Source organism: Microtus oregoni, unplaced genomic scaffold (assembly GCF_018167655.1).
Source record: "Microtus oregoni isolate MIOR12 unplaced genomic scaffold, Mior012 000084F_ref0000050, whole genome shotgun sequence".
NCBI lineage: Eukaryota > Metazoa > Chordata > Mammalia > Rodentia > Cricetidae > Microtus > Microtus oregoni.
The window spans coordinates 4661472-4674286 of record NW_024544550.1 but is presented as its reverse complement, the minus strand read 5'-3'; the positions used below and the strand labels follow the sequence as shown (position 1 = coordinate 4674286).

The window sequence follows — 12815 nt, the reverse complement described above, 5'->3', positions numbered from 1 at the left end:
AGGCAGCTTACTCAGATAAATTGTCTGAGTTCAGTACAATAGGAAAATAATCTAACTTGTATGGTCTTAAGGAACACATCTCACAATTATAGTGCCAAATTGAATGATTTCAAACAAGCAGTTACATTATTTAAAAAGTAAACTTTTTCTTGGATTGCTACAATTGGGAGATACTTGGCTATGTGTGCATAGTCTGTTGTGTGTTGTCTGTTTTGTTTTCTGTCTGATGCATTAGAAAATACTATCTAGAACATTGTCTGTCTGATGCATTACAAAATACTATCTAGAACATTGTCTGATACATTAGAAAATACTATCTAGAACATTGACTGATGCATTAGAAAATACTATCTAGAACATTGTCTGTCTGATGCATTAGAAAATACTATCTAGAATATTGTCTGTCTGAAGCATTAGAAAATACTATCTAGAACATTGTCTTTTGACAGTGGAAATGTGGCATTTTGGATCTCTCATAGCAAAAGTAAACCCCAATATTATATCTCTATGGCTAGCACACTTAAAAATTCAAAGATTTCAAGGAGAGATTTTACAAGCAAGATCCAAGTATTATATATGGAGTATCATCAAATTTGATGATTAGAAAAATATTACTTATCTCAAAATAGAGTTCACTAAAAGCAAGTATTTGGAAATGGAAGCTGGCTGGAAGGTAAGAGAGAAACTATATGCTCTCCCTACACATGAGTTCCCTTGGAATCCACAACTAGAAGATGCATACTTCCTTCTTTTCAAAGTGTGTGTGTGTGTGTGTGTGTGTGTGTGTGTGTGTGTGTGCACATGCACGTATGTAAGTGCTTCTGCGTGTGTGTGTGTGTGTGTGTGTGTGTGTGTGTGTGTGTATCCAACTGGGAGACAGTATTGATAGCAACAGATAGAAGGCTTCAAGTGTTGACTAAAGAAAGGCTAAATCAGAAAGCAAAGGACCAAAGACCAAGAATTAAAAGTCATTTAACAGCAGAGAAAGAAGTCTGTAGTGGTACCTGGGAAACAAAGAAAGATCAGTCGTTACCTAAAAAGGAGAAGGTACAATGATAATTACTGTGTACCTATTACATGATCCTTTATTCACACATACAACAATTTTTATAAGAAATGGTAATCCTACCATATAGTTGGGAAAAAATGAGGTTCAGAGAGATCTACAGATTTTCACACCCTTACTAAAATAGTAAGTGGCAGAATTAGGACTAGAAACAAATCTAAATCCATCATGCTATTTCTACTATAGCAAGAAAGGACTAGTGCAATGGCTCACTGGTAGTTTTTGTCTAACATGTTAAGTCTTTAAGTTCCATACTGAGCACCACAAAAAAAATCCCAGATTCTAAGTGCCAGCCATATGTTGTGCATGTTGATGCTCAAACACATAGTGCAACATTTTTCATCTGTACATCCTTTTGTGATGCAGAGCTATTAAAACACCCAGGAATATGGGAATTGTGTGTGAAAACAACACTTCTTAGAACTGAGACTTCATGAATGCATCTCCAGGCTGAGAACTTTTTAGACTCTAATCCAGAGAGTTGAAAGAGAACATAAAAATCCCCAGTACCTGAGTTTCACATTTTATTATTATTTCTTTGGTTATGTCTTGTGTATCCTTAGAAGATGTCCTACCACTGAGCTATATTTGTTCTATTTTGGTAATAGAGCATTGGTATGTTGTCCAGGCTGGCCTGGAACTCATGATTCTTTTGCTTTAACCCCTTCAGTGCTGGGATTATAGGCATGCACTACTAGTCCTAGTTCTCGAATTGTTAAGTGGTCTTTATAATACGTTGTTGAATGTCAAACATGAAATCCAGATTTTTATCACCATGTTGGTGTTCTGGGAAGTAGATCAGATAGTGTTCAATGAAACTGTTCAACATCACTTTGTGATGCTTAAAGTCATTCTGTTGTTTAATAATGTTTCTAGCATGCTCTTTTGGTTATGTGTCTATGGCTACCATCTGTTATGTACAATATAAGGCTTTTGCCTTCTTATACTTTCCAAAAGACAAATATGCTATAGAGCTTTTCTGGTGAACTTTAGTGGATTTGGATTTGGTAGCCACTGGTACTGATGTATGCTGAAGATGGTCTGCTCTTGTTTCATACTTAACTGATTTACTCAGTAAGTGATGACACATACATCTGGAAAATGAGTGACATTGAGTAGGTAAAAATTTTTTGCTCACAGATAAAGTCTTTATTTATCCTCAAGTTGTGTTTTACAGTGTTTTCCAGAGAGCAGTGTTTTGGTAGGATATTAAATGGTGTTATATGAAAGAGGGGACCTGAAATTTAATTTAGTTTGGGAATCCTGAGTTATAAAATTTCTCGGTTTATTTTATTACAGTATTTATAGTGCAAATCTTCCTAAGGATAGTAATATGCAGGTTTCTTCTCCTCATTTGAACTCAGAAATCAGCTTCTCTAAAACATCTACTAAAATAGTTTTCATTGAGCTCATAGTAGAAAACTGTGGTCAAGATCAAGGTAACTGGCATTTGATATACATGCGGGTTCTTCATACAAGCCAACTGCCTTGGTCTAGGTTAGTGTTCCTTCTTGTGAATGGTCAGTATTTGTGGATTTGAATCCAAGTGGAGCTAAGTAGCCCCAAGAATAAAGCATGGGTAGTTAGCAAAATTAGATGCTAGACATTTGTTTCTCTCTGCATGCACTGATACTCTTCATTTTGTGAAAATGTAACCTCCCAATATAACAGAAGCTGCAAAACAGTCTCTTAAAACAAATGTACCATAAACAATATGACATGTGGTCATGTCTGTTTGGCAACCATAATTCTTCAACTGCCTGAAATCCGGTTCACTTTTAGTGTGGTCACAGTTTGCCTCCTTATTTTCCTATCTTTGGCCATATTAAATTACTTGCTGTTCTTTAAAGCCTCATCATCCTTTTTATGTCTCTGTGCCTTTATTCAAGTTATGATCATTGCCTCAAGCGCCTTTTCCCTTGCATTTCACTAAACTTCTCCCCAATAATTTTCTCTTTACACCTTAAGACTAAAGTATAATTGTAATCACTGTCTCCCTTATTTGATATATTTTTAAAATATTATTTATGTTGTATGTGTATACATGTGTACATTCATGTGCATGTGGGTATGAATGTGTCACAGGTCAAAGGACAATCTGAGAAAATTGGTTACCTCCTTGTACAATATAGGTTCCAGAGATCAAATATGGGATTAGGGTTGGCAGCAATTGCCATCACACGATGAAACACCTCCATATCCCTATATAATTTTTAAAACATACATTTAAGGGGCTTGAGAAATGGCTCAGTGGTTAAAAGTACTGGCTGCTATTCCAGAGGACCTGGGTTCATTTCCCAGCACCCACATGGCAGCTCACAATTGTCTCTAGCTCTAGTTCAGGGGATCTGACACCTTCATACTAACACACATAAAACAGAGTCAAATAAAGTATAAAAAAACAAGGATATGTTTAAATCTCTATTACTAGGCTTGCCATTCCCAGATGTCTCGTATAGAGTTTGGTATATATTTAGGGTATAATAGGAACTTATTAAATGTATTTGTAGATGAGTAAGTGCATGGAGAGATGAAGTCACATCAGTGAATTGAAAAATACACAAAGACCCATGTCATAATTTGTATTTCAGCATTGCAATCATTTTCTCACGTCTAGGATATCTGAAATGGAAGGAGCAATGTTGTACTTCTCTTGAAGGTGGTGAATGATGAGGTAGTTGGCATAAGGACTACCTTGAACATTGGAAATTACTGTTTATTGTGGCATCAGACTATTGTCAGGGTTCTCTGAACTATTTTCTTAACTACAGAACTCATGGACATTGTTGAATTTGCATATGTGTTACGATTTTGTCTTTATAGGCAATATTCAATCTCCTAGGAGTAAAGAAACTTCTCATTTAAACTTTTTGCTTGCTTGTTTATTGAGAATGTTCACACTATATAGTCCTAGCTGACCTGCAGCTTACTATGTAGCAAACTAGCCTTTAAGTCATGATATTCCTTTCTCAGCCTCAAGAACACTGGGATAACAGGCTTAAATAACCTTTTAAATAAATGTACACTTTTTCAAATCTCACATGCTCTGAGTCCACATTGTCCTTCTTTTCCTGTGGGTGGTAGCTGCTACCTCAAATTTCTGTACAGCCTACAAAATAAAATGGTTCATGGCAAGGGATATTTAGGTTCGTGATATTTACTACATACTGAGAACTTATGAGTCTTAGGAAAAAAAGAAATAATAGTTGTCCAGGGCAATGAGAGGAAAGATGGAACATGAGCAAAGAAAAAGGCCAGGAAAGAAGATGGCAGGAAGGTTGGTTGTCTCTTTCCATTTTGGAAAATGGAAGTGTTTCTTGGGAATTACAAAATAAAGTGAGAGATGCCTGTGCATTTATCTGAATTATGTACTATATAAAAGTCAGCATCAATTCACTGAAGGCAAGGTCCTTATCCAGGCTGTTAAGTGTTTTCTTAAAAGAACAAATGGGTACAGCATGTAAATTCTTTAAGCAATTCTTGATATACAATTTTCAAAAGCAGCCAGATATTAATCAAGAACAAAGAAAGACATATATTTTTCCACGGATGGACATTTAAGAGCCTGAAAGGTTATCCTGAGAACTCATCACCTGTGGGATTAACAAATACCAATTAGTTTCTAAGGAAATAAGCAAGGGGATAGGAAGGTAGGCATGGAAACTCAAAGAAAAGGCTATATATACTAACTGTTTCTTAATTTAACAGAAAATGGAAGATCATCAGCAAATGGAACACTATAGACACAGCCATGCTAGAGATCATAAGATGTTGAGACCAAACATATATCAGTTGTAGAGTGTCATATTCTCCAAGAATTCAAAACATCTACTTTATCCTCCACTCCTTCAACTATCTATTCATCGAATATGGTTTTGGCATATACCTTACATAGCTGTGAATAGGGGTAGCTAAAATTATTGTGCAAATCAATCTCTTGTATTAGTACTTCTATGAGCAGGTGACTGGCAATTAAGACATTAATAATCTTATGATCTTTTTTTCATGGCTTTTGACATCAAATCACAAAATTTTAACAACAGAAGGATTCTTGGTAAATCTGATCATCCCAGTTTCATGATGGCAAAAAAAATATAGCCTCTGGGAGGCAGAAATTACTTGCCCAAGACTATATTCTGAACTGCTACTTTATTATATATTATATAATTGTAGTGTGAGTGATAAAGAAAAGGAATCAAAATTATCTAAATTCTTCTTAAAGGTGACAAAAAGTCTATGCTAAACCCAAATCTTATGAAAATGAGAGGATACCACCAATATATTCACAAAAATCACTATGTGCTGATGCTTTCTTTTATCTTACCATTGTTTGAATAAAATGTGTTATATACTGATACTGTAAGTTAACAATAAACATTGGAAGAATTATGTTGAAAAGCAGAGGATGTGGTGATAACTCCAGCAACGTGCAAAGGTTTATATTTTAAGCCTAAGAGAATAAAAACTTTGGTTTTCGCTGACTTGGTACTTTAATATCACCATAAACTTTTTATAATTAAAATTACTGAAATCAGACTTTAAGCATTATGCTTGTAGCACCTTTCAGTGTGAGGTAATCAGAAGCATATTTTTGTGAGCTGCTGACTGTTGTTACATATCACATACTGCATGGCAAGCCAAGCTATTTATTAAGGAGAAAGTCATTGAAAAGTGCTAAGAACAGCTTGTGTCTACCTAATATGCTAGGAACCTCATTGTAATATAAGTCCTCACATTTGTCTAGCACTTTCTCAAAGATGCTCTTATTCATCTTTTTATTTTCTTCTAACTGCAACTCTGAGGATGATATCTAGAAATTACAAATAATGAAAATGAAGTTCACAGGGACATGGAGTAAAGAATAGATCTGGACTTTTAACCTAGGTCTGTCTGACTTCAGAAGTAATCAATAATCCTTCTATGAGTTGACTGGGCATCTATCTTTGGCATCTATCTCTGTGGTATAATACTTGCCTAAAATGCCCAAGGCTCTAGGTTCAATTCCCTGCATAGTAAAAGGAAAGAAAAACAAAACAAAACAAAATAAAAGAATCATTGTATTTTGTGGGCATCTATCTTCTAGTTTTCTTGAAGTTTGTTAGTTTGAACCTCTAGTGCCCAATGTGCTGTCTTGTTTGTATGGGAAGGAAACTGAGGTGAAAACTGTCCCTAGCAATTCAGGATTGTATTCCCCATGTCTACTCTACCACATTTTCTAGTAAATCAATCAGATAGCTTTTTGTCTTACTCTTTCAGCGACTGAATTCACAAAGCTATATCAGTGCTACACTGTTCAATTAAAATCTTAGTCATATGTATATTTCTCTTCCAAAGAGGTTCACTGTGATAATGTCAGAAGAACTATTTTTTCTCTTAATGGAGGATATGGACTCTGATATGAAACTAATATCTTAACAAGGAGTATCTTATAATTAAATTTTACTTGTACCAAAATGAGCTTACAGTTACTTTCAAAAGATGGCAAGGAAGAGGATCCTCAATCTAGAAGCCACTGTATATTATGCATAATTCACAGAATGTTAAATGATTGAGATACGAGTGTATCAGAACATTTGCTCAGGACTTGGAACATTCATGTAGGAAAACTTTTCCTTTCAATCCTTCCCTCTGGTGCCTCTCCTGGATTTCTTTCTACTTCATCCCCATGGTCTTGAGGCTTCTTCCCCACTGAATATCACAACTATAGGATATCCTTAGCAAGACAAGTAAAAACAAGGTTGTATTGTCAAATATCTGATTCTCATTTGATATAGTTGCCTAGAAAATAACTCAGAGGGCATCTACTCTGGTGCCTGAGAGTACTACAGTTACTTGAGATGCTCCTGCTGGAATTTTCACAGATCAAGCCTGAAACAATTTGCTTACAGTATTATGATCTGGTAAAAAGTACGAACTGGTCCGTGAAGAGGGGAGGATGTAGTTATCACAATGATATATAGGCAGAGAAGGCATTGAGTGCCTTATGGGAAGCCAGAGATAACAATTGTTGTAAATTAGCCCTGAGATGAGAGAAAAGTGGGCTGAATTCCCAGTCATTTGGGTTTTTCCAATTGTTACTGAATAATTGAATAAAGATTATAGTTTTTGGTACTCAGAAATACATTTGTTTTTCTTTGAGTTCCATTTCTAAATCAAAGTAGACTAATGAGCTGCTTTTTCTCACGAAGGATGCATCTGTTTGGAAGCAGCAGGCAGCCGCGTGAATTCTGGCATGAGGCAGATGAAGATATGAAGAATTAGAAGAGGGGGAAACATGTGTCATTCAAGCAGTATGAAGCCATTTCAGAAGGATGACAGAGCTCATGGTAGACACACGTTCATGGAACACAGAGACTTCAATAGAGGTCACCCTTGGAAGGGTTATATCTTCTAAGAAGCTACTGTGCCATTGGAAAAATGCTTTTGGAAACAATCAATGGATTTGTAAAGAAAAGGAAATGATTAAAGGCCTGCTGATTTCTGGGAGACACGGATAGGAAATTGGCTCTGTTTGGTGCCTTAGACACAGAGTCCAAAGAGAAGCAGCTTTACACTCCAGTTGGCTGTCTCTACAGAACATGCAGCAGTTAGGTGAGGGGTAGTCCCAGGTGTTCACAGCCTGCCTGTGCCCTACTCATCCTGCACCTGTGACAGTTTTTATTACTTGGTTCTCTCGTCCTTACCACTGAACAGCTTTGGGCCAGTATCAATAGACCACCGGAGGAACTGAATCCAAAAAACATACCCTCATTCATTTTCCGTTAGTTTCGGATCCTTACTTCATGCCTCCTGATCCTAAGCAAAACTCCAAAGATATGAATGTCATAGGTTAAAATGAAGAAGGCACCATGAGAAAGTCAGCCTGAGTCGTGTGCCTATATGGCACTCTCTGAAGCATTGCAGAGGAGAATTGCGTCTAGTGCAATAATTATAAGGGAGGGAGGCAAGCTGAAGGAGAAAAACAAAGAACAAGGGGGAAAAAAGAAGAAAATATTCTTACCTCCCAGAGTCATCCCTGCTTCATAACATTTTCGGAGTCGACAAGATGGACAATATTTCCTCCGAAATTTATCGATGGTACAATCATTTCTGCTGGCACACAGATATTTCTGCTTCCCTGGGAGAAATATGCAATAGTAGACAGGTTATTGCATCTCCAGAGCTTCTTTCCTTGAGTATCTCTAGGCAAAAGGATAGTAATATATACTACAAATTGAGAGACAATGGCCCCAAACAATTTGATCACTCAGAATCGAACCATTTAAAGGAGGTGATTTAAGCCGGGCGGTGGTGGTGCACGCCTTTAATCCCAGCACTCGGGAGGCAGAGGCAGGCGGATCTCTGTGAGTTCGAGGCCAGCCTGGTCTACAAGAGCTAGTTCCAGGACAGGAACCAAAAAAGCTACGGAGAATCCCTGTCTCGAAAAATCCAAAAAAAAAAAAAAAGGTGATTTAATGCTGTGCTATGTTGCTTGTTTTTCATAGATGTTTTAGTAGATATTAGCAATTCAGATCCCGCTAATACTTCCATTATTATGACTATTTGCTAATTTTGAATACAAGATGTTTCACTTGACTAAAAGCCAAGAATACCCTTGAGAAATTGACCAGTTGTGAAAATTATCACTCTTGTTAGCTTGGCACAGAACAGATGTTGGCTTAGTCAATACATCCTCCTACTGACACCTGTAATCATGCACAGATTCATACTTTAGCTAATTAGATGCTTTAAAAAGACAGTACATCATTTTGCTATGTGATACCTAACTGTTTTTTACATTGCCAGTGATGGCACTCTGAAGCCTGTAGGTTGAAAAAGCCAGAAATAAAATCCACAGTTTGTGTGATAAATTACAGCAAGCAAAAGAAAGTCTTCTTAAGTCAGTAAAGGAAACAAAGCACAAGCAGGTACAATTTGAGTCCTCATAGATGGACATAGAAACTAACTATTTTTAAGGTAAGAGTTACTCAAAGGAAGATGTGGTCCAAAGATATGTGCTTTGCTTCTTATTTGGCTTTTGTTACAGTGCTCCCAGAACCAATCCAACACATAGTAGGCCCTTGATAAATGTGTATGTATGCAGAACATAAAGATGCGTAAGTAAACAGAGTCCACCATAGAAATAGTTCAAAATATATCCTCAAGTACATTGTAGATTAGGGATAAAACAAGATGGAAGAAAATAGTCTTTTAAAAGTCTATTATTTCCTTATTATTTAATCTGTTTTTATTATATGACTGAAAATTTCAGGGTTCTATATCAGAATAATGATATGTATATTATATTTGATTTGTTTACAAGTTTAGTAATAATCTTGAGCAAAGTACATGTACAGGAATTGTCATATACCCCTTTCCATGATAAAAAAAATAAGGGTCATTATGATGAAACATGTTCTACCTTTCAACATTACGTTTAACAGTAGTAGGTAATGTGCATCCTTGTCTTTTTACTAGACCACAAGTATGATATTCATTATAGACTCACATATGACCTTTAATTTGTGATAAGGGAACATTTATCTACTTCATTCAGAGTATTTATTGTAAGATAAATTCTGTCAAATGTTTATCTTTTCTGAAATGATTGTATAATTTTCTTTTCATTCTGTTGATGCGGTGAGTTGTATTTATTCATTTATATATATGAACCATCTTGAATCCCAGTAATAAATCATTTTGGATCATAATGGATAATTTTTAATGTGATTCTAAATTGAGTTTTATAGTTGTGTGCTAAAAGTGTTCTTCTATCTATGTTCTTCAAGACTATTGACCTGTGTGGAATTACATCCTTGGTTTGTTCTAAGACTATAAACCCAATGAATGAGAAAGAATTTAAATTCTGTTTGATCACCTCAAGCTTACTCTTCTATATAAAGCCTCAATTACCTCTGACACATACTTGTAAAGGTGTTTTCCCCAAATTTTCTTGAATTATGACTCAGTGTGTTAATATTTTCTGGACTCTCTTAAGAGATCCTTTCTTCCAGGGAAATGTACTCTGTCTCTTTGTAGTACTGATCCATTAGTGATAGTAACACAAAATCTGAACTAGTAAAGATATTTAAAGCACTTCAGTAAAAGTTTTAATGGGGTTCTTAGTTCTTAAGTTATGTAATGAACATAATATATGGGAGATGCACCAAGTGACAAGTTGGTGATAGAGCCAGTATAACGTTTGAAAATTGTGCACAATGGAGACGTATTGTGAAGGAGTATAGTTGGAAGAGAAAGCATTCTTAGTGTGTCAGGTATCTTTCTTCACTGTTTGTTTAAACTCAGCTTGTGTATTTTCAGTTGCCAGAGGAAATTATAAGTGGGTTCTGGGCCTGCTCCAATTTAGTTTTGGAAGGTCACACAGTTCCATGTTGTAGTCTAGGTGGGCTGAACAATTAGCACAGATAATACAAATTCAGCTCCTGCTCATCAGAAACTAAACATTAAACTCCACTCTTTGATACTGTTTATTTTTCAATAATAAAATTATATCAACAACCAATTATTAAGTTCTTACCAAAAGTCATTGTGAAATGGTTGGCAAAATACAAACATTTTTTCTCATGTTAAAGCATATAAAGATACACTGTAGATCTGCAAAGAGAATCCACATTTCTTTATCACCCTCATCTATTCAAGTTTTTCCCTAAAAGTTTGGGAAATAATTGTATATATTACTTATTAATGAGACATGATGTGATGTTTTGTTTAAATATTTATATGATAAAAGGATTAAATAAAGGTAGTTAAATCCATTTCATTACCTGATTTTTTTTTTGCGGTAAGCATATTACAAATCTATACTTTTAGTATTTTACTCATAAGTGGTTTTTAAACATAAAGCAAAGAAATCAGCCTACAAATCACAACCTCAAAGAACTTAGACAACAATGAGGACACTAAGAGAGACTTCCATAGATTTAATCTACATGGAGAGTAGAAAAAGGCAAGATCTCCTGTTTAAATTGGGAACATGGGGACCTTGGGGGAGGGTTGAAGGGGGGGGAAAGAATAGGCAGGGAGAGGGAACAGGGAAAAATGTAGAGCTCAATAAAAAACAATTAAAAAAAAAAATCCAAACCCAAGAAAATGTGGAGTTTTTAATTCTGGTCACCATGCTGTGCGTTAGGTCCTTGAAGTGTATATTTTCTGGCCAAATGGAATTCTGTGCTCTGCAATCAGCGTCACTGCTTCTATGAGGCACATCTCTTCTCAGCATGGTTTACAATAGACACATCTAGTGTCCTCACTAAGCTGGACACTTTGAAAAGTTCTTTCAAAGGTTATCGTGTTCTAGTTAGGATTCGATACCAGTTTACTGCTCTTGAATTTGTAAAATCGTGTAGACAAGTTTAGGCACACAGCCCTGAGCAAAAGGCAGAACTAACATAAAGAGGTTCAGTAAGTTTAGATTTTTTTATTACTTTATTAATACTAGGAATCAAAATTTCCACTTCCTCCCCTCCTCCCACTTCCCTCCCCGCTCCCCCACTCACCCTCCTTCCTCCCACTCCAGTCCTAAGAGAGGGCAGGGTAACCCTGCCCTGTGGGAAGTTCAAGGCTCTCCCCTCCTTGAACCAGGCTTAGGAAGGTGAGCATCCAAGTTAGGACTAGGATCCCCAAAAGCCCAGTACTCCCATTTGGGTCTCTGTCTCTATCTCCATCTGTCGCTGGACGAAGGATCTATGGTGATATTCACATTAGTCATCAGTCTGACAACAGGACAAGGCCAGTTCAGGCACCTCTCCTCCTAGCTGGGGACATCCCTGTAGATATCTGGGACTCCCTCTAGAGTCAAGCCTCTTGCCAACCCCACAGTGTCTCCCTTAATTATCTTCTTCCCTGCTCCCATATCTGTCCTTCCTCCATCTCAACCATTCCATTCCCCCAAGCTCTCCATAACCCTCTCCTTCTCCCTTCTCTCTCCTGAAGAGCAGAAGGAGGGGAGGAATATGACCAAGGAAGTTTAGATTTTTTTTTTATTAACTTCTTAACCTAAGAATAAGTAAGGTTCTGCCTTACTCCCTCATGTTTGAGTCTGATCCCTTCGTATTTTTTATCTCTGCAGTTCTGTCAAAATTGCTCTTCTGGATTTGTTTATATTATTAGAGTCACTGCCTAAGCAGAATTAATGACACTTTCAATACATGTTGTCATATTTACATGTTTTACCCAGTAGATGTATTTCTGGATATCAGTGTACTTACCACATGCAATTCAACTGAATTCTCAATTAATGTACAGCAGCGATTATTCATTTAAAGAACTTATGTGTTGAATATTTCTTCAAGTCTAAGATAATCTCTTAGTAAAACGGCCACTAATTAAAATTTATTAATTTCATTAAATCTAAATTTTATTTGACAGTCCTTACAATCTCCATGAAGTATAACTGGACAAAATATTTCAATTAAAAATGTACATACCCATTCTTTGACTCAGTATTTGTTTTTTCACATGTATGACATAACATATACACAGACATTCACTACAACAGCATTGTAATAGCACAAGATTAACAACAGCAGAATACCTATCACAACAAGAATAAATTATTATGTAACACTTCTCCCATTAAAAATTTTATATATAACAAAATGGAAGATACTCCCAAGATCTATTGTAAATTTTTGAAAATATGTAAAATATTAATTAGGTAAATAAAATTGTTCTGTTTTTGCTTATTTTCATAGATGTATATAACATCTAAAGGAAATATGCAGTAATTGATGAATAGTGCTTGCTTTAA

At 36.0% G+C, this 12815-nt stretch overlaps 1 protein-coding gene across 1 annotated transcript in view; it reads right to left on the bottom strand.

Moving 5' to 3' along the window:
- LOC121441928 (androgen receptor-like) overlaps positions 1–12815 on the bottom strand; it is a 77542-nt gene that overhangs the window by 23979 nt on the left and 40748 nt on the right. Inside the window, 1 exon segment of the mRNA XM_041643330.1 lies at positions 8067–8183. Coding sequence (XP_041499264.1) covers positions 8067–8183 — 117 coding nt within the window.